Source organism: Protopterus annectens, chromosome 6.part0, assembly GCF_019279795.1.
Source record: "Protopterus annectens isolate FY-2018-M chromosome 6.part0, PAN1.0, whole genome shotgun sequence".
Taxonomy (NCBI): domain Eukaryota; kingdom Metazoa; phylum Chordata; order Ceratodontiformes; family Protopteridae; genus Protopterus; species Protopterus annectens.
This window is the reverse complement of record NC_056737.1, coordinates 1,306,059,680-1,306,080,758: the sequence shown is the minus strand read 5'-3', so window position 1 is coordinate 1,306,080,758 and position 21,079 is coordinate 1,306,059,680. Positions and strand designations below refer to the sequence as shown.

General features: G+C 37.4%; 1 protein-coding gene across 1 annotated transcript in view; it reads right to left on the bottom strand.

Annotated features, from left to right (window-relative positions):
- Nucleotides 1-376: 376 nt before the first annotated feature.
- Nucleotides 377-21,079, bottom strand: part of LYPD6 (LY6/PLAUR domain containing 6) — a 436,358-nt gene continuing 415,655 nt past the window's right edge. Inside the window, exons 5-6 of the mRNA XM_044074876.1 lie at nt 10,455-10,585; nt 377-1,411 (exon numbers count right to left, since the gene is read on the bottom strand). Of these exons, the coding sequence (XP_043930811.1) occupies nt 1,247-1,411; nt 10,455-10,585 (296 nt within the window). The 3' untranslated portion in view covers nt 377-1,246. The remainder of the gene's footprint in view (nt 1,412-10,454; nt 10,586-21,079) is intronic.

Below are 21,079 nucleotides of genomic sequence, written 5' to 3'. Positions count from 1 at the left end.
TTTTTTTTTTTTTTTTTTTAACTAAAATCTGAGTGCTGTAGCACTCCAGCAGGCATGGCATAAACTGTAGCAACTGTTTGCTACATTTGTAGCAAGCAGTTTGCTACATTTTAAAAGAAGAAATCATTTTTAAATAAAAATTGCAGAACAAGGGTCAGGGTACATAAATGGACCCTGAACGGCAAGGGCAGGGGCTGGGGAGGTATTGTAGAAGGGACAGTAATTTTTTTTTGTTCTTCAATGTAAGAGCTGGGGTCATGGATCTAACTGTACTAAATTGATGGCTTAGAATATTGAAGTGTTTTTTCTTTATTTTATTATGCTTCAATTGAAGAGCTGGGGGACAGCATGCATCTAAGCAGATTGCTAATTATAGTGGGGTTTTTTTGTTCTGTTTTGTTTTCCAATTGAAAGCTTGGGGGGGGGTACTAGCTCATGATCCTGGTACTGGGTGTTGATTGAGCCAACATTCTACACATTTAAGTGTATCTATAAACAATGCTAAGTTATTGAGCTCCACATAAAATGTAAATTAATTTCAGAAAGTTTAGACTTTTTCCCATAATGCAAATTCTTTTCTCTTAGTAAGAAAAATTGCCATACGGCACAAGCTTTAGTAGCATCCATGTATTTTAATATAAATTATGGCTGGCTATTTGTAGAACAAGTTCAGCTCATGTTTCTCATGTGGGTGTATTGCTTAGTGTTTATACATCAGCTTTGGATAATAAATAATTTACTTTACAAGAAATACAATGCATATACTTCACCACTTGAATTAATCTCTGGTTCACTGGTAGTATCTGGGTACAATGTTATTATGTTAAAATATATAATGTTTACAAATATTTACAGGCAACGGGCTTCACATTGTGCAAAATTATATCAAAGAAGGCAAAGAAAGTTTACTAGAGTCTCCTTGATTGTTTGCTTGCAAAAATGCTTAGGAGGCATGTTTGTATCCTTAATTAAAAAAAAAAAAGGATAACTAAAGCAAACATCACTGCAACCTGGCAGTAGAGCCTTGACTCAGAAACATCTTAATTAAAGCAACTTATGAGTCATTAAATATATACTGTGAAATCCCCAGAAGTAATACTTGATAACAGTTGGTTCCAGCCACTGTACAGTCAACAGTAGTGTGAAAAAAAGAGAAGTCGCCATGACACTTCTGTCCATTCTACAAGCACACACTAAGGTGTGCGATCTTCACTTGTACAAAAATTACACAATGGTAACACTCCTTTTATGGTAATAACAACAACAGATTTATACATAAAATTAACAGAACAGTGCTATGGAGATGTGCAGTAGTCCTATTTAGAGGTGATTTTGTTGCAAAGACTGCATCCGTTGAATTTCCTGGTACTCGTATATTACAAATGTTTCCTTCGCAACATGAAGTACATGTCTGAAAGACAAAAAAAATAAATGTTACAGATAGCTAATACTTCTTGTATCATACAAATCATTTATAAGGAAGAAGCCAACTAATAAACCAGTTGAAGTACTGTGTGAAAATGTACTGATATAACCAAGAAAATCCAATACTTGGTCAATAACTTGATCTTTTCTTAACATTTTATGAGAACTAACCTTGAAGCCTGATTCTTTCTTAGGGACATACAGGCCAAGTGTGATAATGAAGATTTTTATTTGATGTTTTTTGGATTACTGATAGTTGTGATCCTCAGTATCTTCCCATAAGTAGCTAAGTTTAAACAATATCGAAGAGCACACTTGCATGATCCTGCATTCCATGTAGGGCAATAAAATACTAGATCTCACACACACACACACACACACACACACACACACACACACACACACACAAGATTTCCATGTGTAAAACATATGCCTCTTAATACTGCCATACCGATATATTTCACTGGATAAGCTAATAATATTAACTCCAGTTGACTGAGACATAGAGGACAAGTTTTTTTTTATTTCCATATAAAGCTGAACAACTTTTCTGTGCAAATCACAAATAATGAAAACAACATGACACACTTTAATTAAATAAGGTTTTGCAAGTATATGTTATGATTTTTAGGGGACAGAGAGGTTAATCACTCCTTGCTCTGGAATAGACTCCCCTTGCATGTAATACACTGTGATTCCCTGTCTGCCTTTAACCAAAGCTTAAACAATTAGATGGGTACCCTAAAATGCATTCTGGAACTTTCATGCTTTGTCCTCCTTGAAATGGTTGGCAGAAGCTCAAGGTGGATATTGGCAAGGCACATGTGGCCTCTGATCTAATAGTCTTGTGTTCCCTGTGATTTCTACGATTTTAATACCTTCACTAATATGTACGTCTCTGTAACTTTCACTAGTGATAATGTTCAAAAGTAACACTAGCCATTATTTACACACTTTTTGAGAACTTAAACTTATATTTCTTTTCCAGTAATAAGCACTTACATGTTTACATTCTGGATCATTGTTTTCCATGAGTTAGTGCAGGGGTCTGCAACTTACGCCTCTGGAGTCACATGTATCTCTTCCACCCTGCTGTAGTGGCTCCCTGTACCTCTGAGGATTAATGGACAATACCGCACAACACACACACACACACACACACACACACAGATCAAGCAATCCCAACACAGGAACACAATTATGGACATATGTTAGGTATTGTTCTTATACACTTAGGTATTTTTTATATTTAGTATAACTATATATGAAACCGTATATGCTCTGCTATCTTCATTTTAGGAGTCAGATAGCTGTTGTGCCTCCAGATGAATTTAGTTTGGTGGGTGAGGGGCCAGGAATGGCTCTTTGGATAGTGAAGGTTGCAGACCCCTGAGTTAGTGCATGGAAAAAGCAAACTCAGTTAAAATAGTACAAGATTACTTTACAAACAAATGCTATGGTAAGTAGTAAGAGCTATGTTACTCCCCAGTCAGTTCTTACATATTTTACATTCTTCATTATGTCAGTTTAAACTGGTGCTCCTTCTCATCATTTCATAAACCATTTATTTTATTTTATTTATTTTACATTTGCTGACCGGGAGTGTCTGGATGAGCCAAAGCCCTTTTTCAGCAGAGGCCCGGGGAGAAAAGCATTCATTGTATTACTAATGTATTTAAATAATCTATGTCTGCCTCTTACCAGTTCTATAGCAATCCCTTGGTATACTGCTCCACAGTATTTATTTCACAAAAATAAAATACTTGCATTTTTTTTTTTGGTCTGATGATATAATTTCAGTAATACATTACGTTTTGTCTTAGACATGTAAAGTATTCTCAAAGCTATTTTATCATCATGGAGATGGAAATGGAGGGAAATAAAGATCAAAAGAAAACACTCTTTGGCTTGTTAATTGATATTTACAAATACATTTAATCGTTCTCAACAAAAACGGAGTGATTCCTTTCATTCCCTGAAGAGGGGTTTCACTGTCACCACAATCCATTCATAAAACATATCTAACTCTTTGTCTCTGTTTTGCTCTTGGGTCTGCTATATTTTTAATACAACTTTCTACCTCACATTTCCAAATTAATGTGGTCAATTCTAGCTTGATAACTATTTTCTCACAAATGTTAAGCACCCAAAAAGAAACCAAGAAAACAGGACATAGGGGATTGACCATAGAATAAGTTAGAAATTTCAAATAAACTTTGACTTCTCTTAATTCATTCATTCATTCATTCCAGGGGAGCTTAGGAATGCTACCTGTTAAATTCCTTCAGGTGAATAATGGTGCATCCTGAGCTGTTTTTTCCAGAAATCCCCTTTCTAAAACCACACTCAAAACAAGCATTCACTATCTTTGAACTGTAGCAGTCTAACAAAAAGTATAAACCTGAAAATGATCCAATAAAAGCATATCTTCACTATGATAGTACTGAAATTCCAACTAATAATCTTACTTTTATAACTGGCAATCACTGTAGATTCTGAAATGACAATTTTTGAAACACAACTGACAGTTGCTTTGCAGCCATACTAGCATGACACTTAGAATCTGCAACAGATTTGTCCACCTAGATGTCAGTTTTAAAATGTAACCTCACCTAAAATTTTGCAATGCTCACATTCTGAAATATTGACATGCAGGTAAAATATGGTTATCACCATAGTTTGACATACAAATAATTTGTTATGTCTCTTCACAGCTACAGTATGAACAGTGAAAATATGTCTTCAGTGAGGTCTGTTTTTGTTAATACCTTGCAGTATTATCCATGTGCTATGGGGTGCTCAGTCATGGTAATATGATTATGAACAATAATTTACAAACTGTACATTACATTCTCAGCTCAGCTAAGATACTGTAGGTTCATGTATTTTCACTGCTTTATCCCATATGTTGGTGGCTGTGTCAGTAAGCCAAGAACAGCAAGAACATTACTTGAGTTATTCACCTAAATATTACAAATACAAATTTGAATTCCTGTTGCTATCAATAACTCCTAATATCTTCAGTTACTTGTATCCCATAGTCACAGACCTTGCACACTGTTCATTCACCCATTATCATCACTAACTGAGTGCCTGACTCTCAAACCGCTGTCAATCAAAAAAATACTAGCACAAATATAACAACCCAAGCCATACCTGAAACACAAACAAAGGAAGTTGTGAGGAAAGGTAACAGTTGGCCATCTTGTGAGCTTTGCAGACTTCTCCTGATTCTGTCTGTGTTCCCTAGCTTTTGAGTGAACACACAGATTCCCTCTTCTGTTGTCCATCATTTGCTGTGCATAAAATTTGAAAATATTGCTTAATTGCACTATATTTTATTCATGTCATGCAGAATGGCCCTGTGCTGTCAGTGTGTGTGTGTCTGTGTGTGTGTGTGTGTCTGTGTGTGTGTGTGTGTGTGTGTGCACGCGCGCATGGTATGGGAGGAGGTGTTGGTTTCATGTTTGCATAAATGGAGGTGACAACAATCTGAAATAACCTGATAGTCAAGCAGAGTGGACAGAGATGGCAAAGCGGCATGTAAAGAAGAAGCAAAGCATTTCTGTATAACATTTTACACAATGGGAAATATTTTATGTTAGAAATGACTTGCACTGCAGAAACGGTGATGGAAAACAGGGGTGACTGAGTACTATTTGTTCTTCTAAGACTATGTTATCAGATAGGTTGCAGAGGGAAATGAAACACTACATTAAAACTGCATTTTTTGTTTATTTTTTATTCAGAGAGTTGCACATCACTTTCTTTGCATATGAGATCATACAGTTTTCAGGATAATAAATGCACTTTTGTTGCCTTGTAAACTGCTATGGGTGTGCAGAGAACAAAACGGATCAGAAGTCTGTGCATTGGGGCACACAATTAGGTGTAGTGGTATTTGCAGTGTAAGCATCCTTGGTAATACCTGCATGATTGTAGCCTGTACTACTAGACACTACTTAGTGGTAATGAGTTAAATTATTATTCTGAATAGCCTTATAGTGGGATACAAACACACGAAAAAATGGCTTGCAAAATATGTCACTATGCACACAGCTTAAACATTATCATAAAGTTCTGCTAATGACACAAAACTGTAACAGGTATTCAAAGTGGTGCATAGTAATGCTTTGTCACACAGAAGGAGAACACTACTTTTTGGGAAGATTTTTGGTAGCATAGGCCAGCATTTTGTTTATTTCAGGGACATTGTTAGAAATCTAGCTTTTCTGTCAGTTTTTGAAAAATGTACTCCAAATACAGACTACTTAAACCTCTTATTTAAACAGAAACAGCAATATGACTGTTTATCTGCACATACAAAACAGTAACCATAGCTCACTCCAATATGAGGTGCCACATTTCATAGCTGATTCCAATATGAGGTGCCACATTTCATAGCTGACTCCAATATGAGGTGCCACATATCATAGCTCACTCCAATATGAGGTGCCACATTCCATAGCTCACTCCAATATGAGGTGCCACATTTCCTGTCACTTCCATTTTGATGCATTTCTAATGATATATGATGTCACAGACATCGTTATTTTTAATTATTTTTTTACTGAATATTTGCTCTCTCAGTCTTCCAAGTGCTCTTGATAGTAAAGATTAATGACCTGGAAAGGAAATCAGCAGCAGGTAAGAGAAATGTGTCAAACACTAACGGTATGGCACAGCATTTCATATGAGGATCATTAGTTCATTCCCATAATGCTGATGTTGTGAATTGAACCTCACTGCTGAAAAGAATGATGTTACAAGTTTACTTACATAATCTTAAAGTTTTGTACTTAAACTTAACTGGTACATCAGCAAAGTGTTTTACAAAATGTTCCTCATGTTTTGACAATGCACACAACAATTTACATTGTGACCCTTTGCATTTACGTAACACTGCACGTCAGCTCTCCCCAGGTACTATATTCAAGGATGGTCCATTGCTCAAGGTTTTTAGTGATTGGCTTTACATAGCTATCAGATGAAATATGTAATAACCAATGGCACCGACCTTTACTGTTTTTTGTACCACACTACCAAGGTAAGTCAAGCAAACCACAGGACATGTACTTCTGTGCAACATGTATTGTTACTTCATATATAGTATGTTTAACATGCTTGTAGGCTTTGTTTTCATGGTAACTAGAACACTTAAAAGCAGTCAGCCTGAAGTGTTTTCAGATTTTTATGTTTCCGTACCACATCACTTCACTTGCCGTATATCCCCCATGTGGAACTATCAGTCAACCCCACTGAAAGATGTAAACTACCCTCACCTAAAGTTCACTATCTAGTATACTTAAGGGGGCCTACATGGATGGTAAGCCACCACATAAACGTTGTTCACCACGCCATACAATGCAATACATTAGTGCAAAACTGACACTGTGACATGCCAAATAGCTAAAGTAATGTGAAGTAATGATGACTTTTAATAAGGATCCACTTATTTTCCAAAGTAGTCCTCCCCAACCAGTCATGATTAATAAAACTTGTAAGGCATAAACCACAGTACTGTTGGTGGTTACAGAGTTTGAAGTGACTGCACTTTATAAAGGACACAAAGCAAATGCCTCTGTTTCAATTTCATAAAGAAACACTTAGTACTGATTAGAAATATTCTTGTGCATAAAGTTCTGTAGGGTAAATCTGACTGACTACCCATGACAAAAATACCACAGTCTGTACTTAATGAACAAATTAATTGTCCCTTAATAAAGATGCTAGTGACAGTAAACAGTCTGGCATACCATACTACACCAGGTAGACTTGTTTTTCATGCTATCCAGTGGATACATACTAAAAATAGCTGCATTGTGAAATACAGGATTAATAGTGAGGAGCTTTTACAGGTCACCACTTAAAGGAACCTAAATCAAAATGACAGAATTACCAGTATAAACTGATTAAACCTTATGTATTGATAGAACAATACAGAATTTCACAAGAATATTTTGTACTATGTAGTTAACCCATGGAATTCTAAAATGTATGGTTTGTTAGGCTTTAAAGTGATGAACAAGGTGGCATACATCTATTAAAATCTCTACCTGTATATTACAGAAGGTGACATGTTGTTATTTGACAACCAGCTGTTATACTAAGCGATCCTTTACTGCAAATATGTAATTTATTTTCAGGATGATTCACTTTCTTTCTTGGATAATGAACCTGGTCTAACAAGTAACCAAGAAGTAGACAATACACCCTTTGGTCATCAGTCTTCTAAGTACTGACTGAAGAATGGGATCTTTGAGGTTCAATGTTTCCCAGTTGTAATATAAATCAGTACTCCGCTCATGATTATTTAATACTCCTTAAATAAATGTAACAGATGTAATTGTGGCTGGTGATCATGATACCACAGACAGACAACCTCACATAGGAAGGACAATGCCAATCCATCTCACATAGCAAAGACAATGCCAATCCATCCAGCCATCCTGCTAGCTTTCCATTCACAACCTCTTTTTTCCATTTTGCATGTGGTCGGAGTTTCACATCAATGCTGACAATCATCTGGAGCCAATGACTTGTTCAACTGCTGGGTGTCTATCTTATTTGTTTTCTAAAATACACACCCTAGCCATTGGTATTTGGCAATTTGCAGTTTCATACTTTGAACATCTCTGCCACATACTGCAACACGGAAACACAACACTTCATAATGAGAAGGATGTAGCTTCCGATGTCCCCAAAATTTAATTTTTGGTTGATTGTTTGAAAATGGTATGAAGAAAAGCTCCACTTCATAACATGGCTAATCAGCTCTACTGATACATTCCATGATTTCTTCAAAATTAGACATGCTTTATGGTCTTAAAATGTAGTTATACTTTCTACAAAATTACAGTTACACTGTTATACAGTTATAATGTCTGAAATATATTAATATATTAGTTGTTACATGCCTGCACTCAATACTAAAGTCCTCAAAGTGAGTTTGAGGCTTTAATCCTTGTGGCATTCTTCCAATGCAACTGCTGGTACAATGTTCTTGTTCATCTCCTGTTCATCTTTATTTATTCATTTTGCATTTGTTAACCAGGATTGTCGGGCTGGGCATGAATTTAACTTTTCAGACAAGGCCCAGGGAGAAAAGCTCCACATGGCAAATACCAAGATCAACAGGCTGTACAAGCTTTACATGACAACTAGCAAAAGTAATAAAGTAAGACCATACAGTCTACAAAAATGAACAAAACAAAATCTACAAGTCTTTACATATAAAATTCATGTCTTTCTGCATGTGCAAAAACCAAACGTAAGCATTTGCATTGCAGCTTGTCATGTTGCATAATATCATTTGAGAGCCTGTGCGCATTTTATACTGGGGATGAAGACTGAAGGCTTAAAGGTTATGTTGTTTTAATACATTTAAGTTTTGAATTGTCCAGTTGTCATCTTTTGCAGTTTCAATTTTTATGCAGTCATTCATCACGGACTGCAAAATGTAATGGAATGCAGTTCTGGAAATGTTCTTTCACTGATATAGATATTCATGTTCTGATATCTACTTTATGTTTTTGTGGGTCATGGAGGAGTTGGGTCCTATCCCTGCAAGTAAGGAAGAAGACACAGACGAGATGCCACTCCATAACAATACACACACACACACACGGACCATCACACGCACTTACATGAACCATCACACACACACACACACACACACACACACACACACACACACACTCACATGAACCATCTCACACACACACACACACACACACACACACACACACACACATATGAACCATCACACACACACACACACACACACACACACACACACACACACACTCACATGAACCATCTCACACACAAACACACATATACACACACACACACACACACACACGCACACACACATGTACATGCACAAATACACATGCACATACACACACACAGATACAACACAAACACGTGCAGACACACACACACACACACACACACACACACACACACACACACACACACACACACACACACACACACACACACCCATGTACACGTTTACAAACATGGGCAAATGAGCATGTGCACATATACACACATACAGGCACACAGACACTCACATGAACACACACTCACATGAACACACACTCACATGAGCACACACTCACATGAGCATACACACACACACACACACACACTCATGCAAACACACACATACACACTCATGAGTGCACATGCTCACACACATTCACAGATACAACACACACATGCATGTGTGCACACTCACCCACAGAGACACGCAGACACACAAACACACATACACACACACAAACACACACACACTCATGCAAACACACACATACACACTCATGAGTGCACATGCTCACACACATTCACAGATACAACACACACATGCATGTGTGCACACTCACCCACAGAGACACACAGACACACAAACACACATACACACACACTCACACACACACACACACACACACACACACACACACACACACACACACACACACACATAGAAAGACATGCACACATGCAAACACACATGAGTATGTGAGTCCACACACATGGGCACTCACTTATGTGCACATGCATACATGTACATGCTCACACATGCACACAGATGGAACACACACACATACACACATGTGCGCACACACACACATACACACACATACACACACATACACACACACACACACACACACACACACACACACACACACACACAGATACAACACACACGCACACATGCATACACATACGATTACACACACACGCAGATTTAACACTCACGAGTGCACATAAGCAAACATAAACACACACTCTTCAATGTACTCATAATTAGCATGTTTTGATAAAATAAAGTAAAGAGAATCTGTCACATGAAGGAAAAGGCCAAAAGGCAGTGAAGAAGCACAACCTGTAGGAAGAAAAATCTGATACAAAATTATTCTCCTGTGGTACACCTTGCATGTGATAACTACACTTAATATCATGAAATGTTAAAACACTAAATATAATGTAATAATTCTAAGATATGCATGTCTCACCTTTAGTCTTGTATGTCTGGAGACTGTACATCCAGTTGAAACACACTTTTCTAATGTAGCACAACGTTTGGTGACTGATACACTTTCTCCAGTAGCATTCATTGTGTGAGAAGTATAACAATACCGTGACTCTACATTAAATAAAAAGACAGTGTATCTAGGATTTAGTCCAGTAATAGTGATAACTACAAATCTAGGTAAGAGTTCAAGTCAAACTTATGCAGAAAAAATATCAATTTTTGAAGTTACATGTGAGAGAAGCAGTGCCCGAAATATGCCAGTGTGAACTGCACTAGCAATACAGAAGTAATTATAAAGTCATTTGCAAGATGATAGTCTCTTTGCTTCTACATAACAGATTGGTTTGACCTTAAATTACTTCCCATCCACAATAAATTAAGAAAGGGCAAAACTCCTATACTGAGGTAGAAATAATAAGCATTCCTATTTAGTTTACCTTTGGGAACAAAATATACTAAGTTAATTAAACAGTTGCATAATAAATAACATTCAGATGAAAACTACAAGTGACTGTAAATTACCTAAATTTAGTACTTAATGAATGCAGAGTTTTCAGGTATCATTTCTCTGAGCTAATTACTGGCAGTAGCATAAACAAAATAAATACATACATACAAAATACATACAAACATACATAAAACATTTACGCTGCTCACAATTATAATCTAATTATGGAATGTTATTACAGGGATGGATTCCAAAAGAGTGTAGACTTGGGGGTAGCATGCTTCCCTGAATTTTCTAAGCTCATCAAAACATACCAGATTCTGATAAGGGACCTGAATGTTTCTTCATCAAGCGAATGCTAATGAAGAATCGCAAAGGTCCTCAACTGCTTCTACAATATATTCCCTACTACCCTGAAATCTGAAGGAACCATAAACCGACAGAGCACATCAACTTACATTTTTCTAAATAAATAGTCCACTGACAACACATCCTAATGTAGTTGTATGCTCTTCCTGTATGTCATTGGCAGAAGTGCAGGCATTGAAGGGGAATGCACATAGGCCTTCAGTACTGCAGAAGTCATATTGTGGAACTATGTTGTCCAGCGATCGAGACTCTTATGTGTGCTCCCACTGTTTGTCACCTACCATACTTAAGGCATTACAGCATTTGCCCAGTATTGCCTTTAGTACTGTAGCTAACATTCTGGAACAGCAATCCACAACAGCAATGGTATGAAAAGAGTCCTTGTTTAGTGGCACACAAACAGTACTCACAACACAGGGTCATTCACTCTGTAAATGGGGGATAGGTTTAATATAAAATACCATATTCTACATCACTCTGCAACACACATGGAGTGCTACCCAATTAAACCCAGTCTTAGTACTATTGGCATGATTGTTTTCTCTGTAATGCCTGCAGTACTAGTACTGACATACAACTGATGCTGTGGTCTGGGCCTTCTTCAGACTATACTGGAAGCTAGACAGTGGGATCAGTAGGTTTTGGATTATGCTACAAATAGCTAATGTGATTTATTAAGATAGAATGTTTCTTAGTCTCAATGTCCATTAATGGTGTAATCATCACATTTGGAGGGTCCCTATCAGTTCAGCGAAAAATCGGTTAATTGAAAAGCATTTTCAGTGCAATTGCATCAAACATGCCATTTGTCGAACCTTTCATACTGAGATTGTGGTACAGTGAGGATCAGGAAATTTGCCCTTTCCCCATTGTAGTGCGATCTCAGAGTTGGTATATATAATTACCGGGGGGGGGGGATTCGATGAGTGGCATTTTCAATGAAATGCTGTTCGTTGAACTGACAGTTTGCTGAAGTGATATAGACCCCATTTGGATAATCCTTGCATATTCAGTAGATTGTTTTGGTGCATTCCATACCCAGGTCAAGGGATAGAATGGAGTAAAGGGGGTTATGTAACATTACACTGAGATAGAAGCCCTCTGTCACTCTGCCTCAGACCTTTCAGAAACCCACACAGGACATTTATGAGTATATTGAACAGCCTAAACAGTAAACATTCTAATTTTCCTTCAAGATTGGTTACACTTCAATGTCTGATACACCTAATCTGATATCAAACATTTAAGATACTCTACAAAATTATCTTTTGTATGGAAGCAATAATTCATAGTAGTACAAAGACTACGGGATACTGACAATTATTCCAGTTATGCTCAAAACATATAAACAAAAAAATAATGCAAGAATAAAAACATTAAAACGTGTAAAATTATTTTAATATGATGCAGTTAGAAATTCCATATGTATAGGTACTACCTGCTGTTCTTCTTCTGGATTAATTTTCTTGTTTTCTGGACTCCAGCTATGCTCTCAGGCATCATATAGTATAAAACGCCTCTAACTAGTATCATATTATGTCTCTCAATGATCACCTTCAAACGTTTGTACAGTACGTAACAAGGGCAAGACCATGCTTATTAATTAGTGTAGCTGAGGATCCTAAAAGTACAACAGAAATGATGCACTAGACAAGCTGAGGTTTGGAAAAAAACAAAAGTACTACTAAACTTACAACATGCACAATAGTAATACTATGTAAGATGTCCTTATGTGGTAATCCAAAAGGGTGTTTCTAGATTTCTTACATTTTTGTAGAAAACTGAACTAAATGGTCAACACTGCTAAGGTCTTCTGTTGACCTGCAGTCTAATGACAGACCCTTTGCTTCCTTAAAATTCAACAAAACTGATTGCCTCTTACAGGCCTGTTCTTTCAGGGTTTGATACTTTGAATCTAGTAGGCAGATGTAAAGAACGTCTAATTATAACACCGGCTAATCCACAAACTGTCGTGGTTTCCCAGTGGGCAAGGCCGAATCACACCTGACTTTACTGGTAGAATGATTCAATTATAATTAGAAGAAAAAAATGTCCCCCCCAAGAAAAAATGAGCACAAAAGAATGTAGACACACACACACACACACACACACACACACACACACACACACACACACACACACACACACACACACATCATTCCTCTATCATTTATGCAGAGCTAAAAGTTGTTTTCTTTATCACTACAACTATCATGAAAATGTTTTACAGTCTGTCTTTTAAATATTCTGTTTGCATACATAAGTCATGATACTTACAAATGGCCAAATGGCCACATACAGAACATATTTTGCTTTACAGTTACCAAAACTGTAATTAATATGTGGTTTCTTTGTAAGAAAATTAATAACATAGTAATTTCTGCTCACATATTTATGATATTTACAGAGTGTACAACTGAAGTTGCTTTCATAGTTAAATTCCCATGGACTTGTTTAATTTTCACGACAGAGTGAAATAGTCAAACTCCTTACACACCCAAACAGAGGGCGATCTGGTATTAAAGTGAACATCAATAGGCCCATTTTTGAAATATCCCAGTACTTATTAATCGTTTTTTTTTTTACCATGTAACTATTCAGTTTACAAGTTGACAAATATGTCATTACAGCTCTGTTTTTAATTCACTTAAGTATAATGCTTTATACGCAACTATAAACTAAAGACAGAAATGAGCAGAAATATGGAAAAAAATGTGTACTCAGTGGATTAGAACTCATCAGTTAGATTCTTCTGACTATTACTGTTGTAAGACAGATGACAAAATAAATCTGACTTTGCACCATTTACATCATTAGTGAATATAATGGAGCAGTGCAAAAAGCTGAAAATAAATCGACAGTTGGGGTAACATCAAATTCACAGAAAGTATGGCCAACTTTAGTGATCAACTAAAAGTGCCATTGAACAAGAATAAGGAGTTGCTTCCTCTTGCCAAGTGAACAGGGTTTGATTCTGCCCACATACATTTGCCTACTGTGCAACTCTAAGGAAATGATTTAAGTGTTTCTGGATTGCTCCTCAAAAGGGGCATTTGTAACTTGCAGCATAGCCAACTGACAAAAAAAAATGCATACATAAACTGTATGATTGTGCAGAGATTCCTGCTTTTGTCACTATACATTTCCAAACACATAGGCAATGAAAGTAAAACAGTCTGTCTCACACAGACATGCGCTCATGCGCGAGCATGCGCACACACGCACACACCAACACACAGCAAACATAAGAAAAGATGTGGCTGAACAGTAGATGCTGCTGGTTCAAATTCGTCAGCAACGTCTGTGTGTTCAAAGCTTAAGAAATACCCGACTAAACCTATTATGCTATGTGGATGACTCACCGTAACACACTACTTAATTTGCTGACATTACAGTTTACAGATGCTGTGTTAACACTAGAGATGTCTTTTGTTTCTGCTTACTATATATACATTTCTTTTGTACAGGTGTTGATAAACATACTGAAATTTGGGCTTAAAGAAAATGTATCAGATGTAAATGCTTTTTTCTATGGCTTAGTAGAAGAATTGCTTTTCTATTTTTGTGCAACATACATAAGTAAGGATTTACTTGCAAAGTTAAATACATATTATGTGAAGCAATACATAATCCTAAGTAAATATATTTGCTAGTATATCTGGTTCAACCTGAATATTTTACAACATGTCTGGCAATAGGTAGCAATTATCTTTAGTTGTGCATTTACCTACACTCATATACTTAAGATTAGCAAATTGGCAAAAATTCATACCTAGAATGCACAGAAAACAATGCCACCCATGCAGTCTCTGAATCTGCCCCTTTCCCTAGTATGATCTTACTATTAGTATATGTATACATACATATTACATGTATAAATATATGTGTGCGTGTGTGTGTGTACACACACACACACACACACATATATATATATATATATATATATGAAATATATATTTCATATACAGACACACATAAATATACATTCATGACAAAGCCTCCCTCTTTGAAATCATTTTTGAAATGATTGTAAAATTCCTTTTAAGACTCATACAAGAGCAGATATCAATCATTACATTAGTCAAAAGGCTTAGCATAATGATTATACTACTATTAATTTTTGTTACTATAACGACAGATTCATCGATGGGGGAGCTTGCACTTAGCCAGAACACAATTACTTGTGAGAATTTGCTGAGCTGCCATCTGGCCACTATACCGAGTCTCACTGTTGAAACTAGATGCTCAGACACACCCATAACCAAATACTGCTAGTTCTACTAAGTGAACTTGACGAAAAATGGATTGTGAGGAAAACACTTAATAAATCAATATTTTTATACTCGGAAGCAAGTTACTGTGATTGGGAGTTTTAAGTGAACGTTTTGGAGTTCTATTGCTTTTAGTGTCAGCAGTTTGAGTTCATTTTTTCTTAGTTTTCCTAGTCATTCAAATCTTTACTAGGTTACTACAGTACTTTTCCTACTCTCTATTTATCAATTTCACTGAACAAAATGCAGTCTGATAACCACTTAGAAAGGGTGACCTTAGAAACACCACACCCTAACCTGACTTTGGAGAAGACCACAAATAATTGAACTGACTTTCTGAAGTCTTTTGTTCTCTGAAGATGAAATCTATGTTATCTGTGAACATCAAGCAAATGCAATGTATATTCTCCTTTGTTTGAGTACTTTGTTAGATTTAAGGACTGGTTGATGTTAGATTCAGATGCCACCTTGGGCATAAAGGAAGGGTTTGGTCTCAAGACAACTCTATCCTTATGAAAGGTCAAATACGGTGATTTGCAAGAAACTGCCTGTAATTCTGAAATCCTCTTGGCTGACATGAATGCCAAAAATTAAATTGTTTCTCATGTTAAATACCTGAGATCTACTGAAGCATATGGTTCAAAAGGAGGTTCCATAAGGGCTTGCAGCACTACTGTGATGTCCCAAGGAAACTGAATCCCTTACAGGAGGTCTAAGAGGGAATGTTCCTCTGAGAAAGGCTTAAGAAACTCTCAATGAGGTTGTCAGAGTCTGACTATGACAAATATGATAATATGAAATTACTGGTAAGTGTACTTTTATGGTGGAGAAACAGAAACCTTTGTGAAACAATTCTGATAAGAAATCCAACATGGAAGGGAGAGGTGCAGAAAAAGGATTTAAACCTTTTTTCCTAGTGCCCAGAAAGAAAACATTTTCCATTTACTTTAAAAAGCTTTCCTGTGCTAGATGTTTGAGCAGCTGTAAGAATATGAGCCACCGCTTCTGAGAACCTGGCATCTCAGGCCTTCATTAAAATTGGACTAACCAAGTGGTTAGACGTAAGGTACTGAGATACAGGTGAGGATATCCAAATGAGTGGCAGAGGAGGTCAAAACTGTGATCCAGTGTCCAGGGAGGATGTAATAGGTAAACTCATAGCGATAGAAACCAGATCTGTCAGGGCCAAAAAGGAGCAATTAGGATTACTTTTACCTTGCACCATCTGGCTTTCTGGATGAGCTTTGTTACTGAAGGAAATAGTGAAAAGGTGTCTAGGAGAATGTGGGGCATATTGTGGGCTAGGGATTCCCTCGATGGCTGACCCTGTGGAGGGATGAGGGCAAATTAACTGCTCCTCTTGTTGTTTAGATGGGAGGCAAATGGGTCACAGCAAGGCTGGCCCCAGCAGTGGAAGATTTGTTTTACCACTATTTGACTGAGGGACCACTTGTGAGGTAAAATAATACTTCTGCTCAGTTTGTCCATTAGTGCACTAGAAGTCCCAGGGATGTGCATAGTTATAAGAAAGTGTTGGGAAGACATCACCCATTGTCACACCCTCATGGCTTCCCGATGTAGAGGATAAGATCTGGTTCCCCCTTGTTTGTTTATATATTAGTCTACTGACATGTTGTCTGTCTGTATGTATGTAAATCACACACTCTGGAAGACAGTCTTGAAATGTCTGCAATGCTAACAGGGCTGCTCATATCTCCAGAACATTGATGTGAAGACTGTTCTTCAATGGCATCCAGGTACTCTGAACATAATACCTCCCCCACCCTAAAAGGGAAGCATCCATGGGGACCACCGCAATGGTGGAAGGGGGATATAATGGGCACCCATCAATAGAACTGAAGATGATAACCACCAACTGATTTGGGTCCTGCAAATTAGATTTAGTTTGGTTGGCACAGTCGGTGGAAGATGTATTTGAGATCACTGAATTGACAGGGTCCACTGAAGGACCTGCATGTAGAAATGAGATAGAGGAATCAGTGTGATTGTAGAAGCTATGAGGCCCAGTAACTTTAGAATCACCATTGCTTGTGGAGGACGGTGGGACAAAACTTGACTTGTTATTCTTCCAAGAGAAAGAATCCTGAAGTGTGGGGAGACAGCTATTTGGCTTAAAGTTTCTAGGTGGCATCTGATGAATTCTAAGGACTGTGTGGGATTTAATTGGCTCTTGTAACTGCTGACTATGATTCTTGAGGAGTGAAGCAACTGGAATAAAGTGTCCCTTTGAATGAAGAGATTCTTGATCACAGCGGTTAGGAGCCAACTGTCCAAGTAAAGGAACACCTGGAACCCTGCAGTCTAAGACATGGTATGGCTACTGCCATGCATATGATGAACAGGGGACTGTGATGAGGCTAAAGGCAGAGCTCTGAATTGATAATGGTTTGCTCCTGGCCCAAATCAGAGAAATATCCTTGAACACTTGTTTATCTTCACATGTTAATAAGCATACTGCAGATCTACTGAGCACATCCAGGCTTGCTTTCTGATTATAGGGTGAATGGGCTGAACCTTGACCATCCAGAATTTTGTCTGTTTCACAAATTGGTTTAAATGACTGAGATCCAGAATTGGCCTTAGGTCCCCTGTCTTCTCTGGAACTAAAAGGAATCTGGAATAGACAATGGATCCTAGTTGATCTGCTAGGACCTGTTGGATGGCTGTTTTTTTCTAATAGATTTTTGACTTCTGCTGTGGTGGACTCCAATTAATGGGTGGCACTTGGGGATTCCTTTTACTTGGTTGAAGTGGGTGTATCCTCTGGTGATTATCATCAGTACCCATGAGTCTGATGTGATGCCCGGACAGGTTTGAGTGTGCAGAGATAAGCACCCACCCCAAACTGCCTCTAGAATACAGCAATCCTTCAGGAGTACTAAAAGGATTTCTCTGAAAAAGGTCCATGAAATCCTTAGCTATGCAGACTGCCTCTGCCCCTAGGTTGACATCCATTAAGTCCACCTCCCCCTCTACCATGGGAGGGTTTATCTGAAGAAGCATCATGGTTAAAACCCTGAGATTTTTTTGAAACACATCTTCTTTCCTCTTTGCTGATTCCTGGAAAATGATCTCTGAGAGCTGAGAAGCGGATTCCCATGGCAGACAGGGTCTTACCATCCTGTTCACTTCTGGTTAGTGTGTCCTTAACCTGGGGTCCAAACAGAGTGGAACCATTATAGGGGGCATTAAGGAAAGATGTCTTAAATCCTTCCACAAAGTCACACAACCACATCCAGGCATGATGACCTATGGCTATGCCGGCACCTGTTGCTCTGGACATCCCATCAGTTGCATTGGACAGCAACAGTATGGAATCGCTGGAAAGAAATGTGAGGGTAGATAGCTAGGATTTCATTTTTTGTTGAATATCTGTTGGCAAATTACCTAAGAGAGATTCTGTAAGCACTCTGAAAACATGTGATGTGAGCCAGACAGTTCAGCATGCTAAGTGAAAAGGTCACTGAAGCATAACTCCAATTTCCAAATCAGTCCAAAGCCCTTGATAGGACTGGACAACACTGAATCATATATCTATATCTATCTATCTATATATCTATATCTATCTATATATATATCTATATATATATCTATCTATATACATATATATATATATATATATATATATATATATATATATACCCATACACACACACACACACACACACACACACACATGTATATATATATATATATATATATATATATATATATATATATATATATATATATATATATATATATATATATATATATATATATATATATATATATATATATATATTACACACACATGTATATGTATAGGTATACATATATGTGTGAGGGTATATATATATATATATATATATTAGAACAGCCAAGAAATTTGCAATCAGCTGCATTTAAAATCCCCCCATAATATGTACAATAAGTCAAATGTAGTAAAAATAATAAAAAAATAAAATAATAAAATTGTGTAAAATAGGAGTACAAAGAATAGTAGATAAATATGTTCAAACTATTTCTGTGACTCTTGGGTTTTCACTCTTTATTACTCTATTATCCAAGACTTTCATCCTTTATTCCCACCGCTGAAGTCAGCTGGAGATGCTAAAGTCATAGTGGCTTTTCTATCTCCTTCACACACTCTTCCCCCTTGTTTTTTAAAGTGGCGGCCCTAAACTGCTTGCAAACATCAGACATTTGTGGATTTTTTTTTTTTTTTTTTACAAACTAGGTCACTTCTGTGTTCTACCTACTATAATTTACTGGCTTTTAGATTATAAGTGAATGCAGCCTCTATTTTTGCACCAGTGTAGACTCAGTAGCACTGTCTACAGTAGGGGTCCTACGTATTCCCTGAACTAACAAGTGCATGCCCAACATTTTTTTCACTTTCAAATGCTTGGCTTTAACACAATTTAAGAACTTCATATTGGCTAGCCTTTATATCGGCCAAAAGACATCCCTGACAAGTCCTCAGTGGAGATACACTCCAGAATCATAATGGGTGGACTGTCTTTTTCCAAGTGACTTCTGAATGGAACAGCACTGAGTTTGGCCCGACCATTGATTTTCAGGTTCTTAGAATTATTTTGATATTCTATTTATAATATGGTGTTTCAATCTGAAATCATATGAGCTACGCATGTCTACGCTCCAATACAGGTAGGTAATTAAGTGTTTTTTCTTCAACTTCTTTTAAAGAAGTTTGTTGAACTATATACACTTACAATGTGCTGGTCAGCAGGGCATTGCAATGTCCCACTGTAGTGTGACTGTGTATTATGTACATATACATGAGTGGGCTGTCAGTGGAAAAGACAGCAACAGCTGTGGATTACATATACATAAGTCAGCAGGTTGTGGGTGGTCAGCACAGCAACACCTGTTTTTGGATGACTCATCTAAAAGTAGAGAAAGACACACACACACACACACACACACACACACACACACACACACACACACACACACACACACACACACACACACACATTCCAAAGTGCTCAAAGCCAGGGAAACAACCACCTTGTAACTTGCCCAGGCTTCTGCACATGCTCAAACTCATATGAGTTCAACCACGCAGCTGCTGCAGCTCACACAAACATAATACTTGAGTTTGAGCAGGGTAAGTGTGGCAGCCATTGGGAGATGGGAAGGGGTTTACAATTAGGGATCAGGAAGAAGATTTTAAGATTATGGAATGACAAGGGAGTTTTAAGGTAACAGAGCAGGTACGGAGCTTTAGTGTTAGAGAGTGAAACCGTTTTAGGATTGGAGGGTGAGAAGGGAGTTTTAGGTTTAGGGAGCGGGACAGGAGTTTAGGGTTAGCAAGGAAATTGGGAATTTAGGTATGTTTAGGGAGCAAGAATTGGGTTAGGAACTGGGCGGGTGTTTTAGGGTACTAGTTAGTACTCTGGTAGGGCTGTAGAGTTTAGTAGTGTTAGGTGCTGGGAGGGCTAAACAGTTAAATAAGGCCAAGCTAGTGTGAATTAAAACACTTGCCACCAA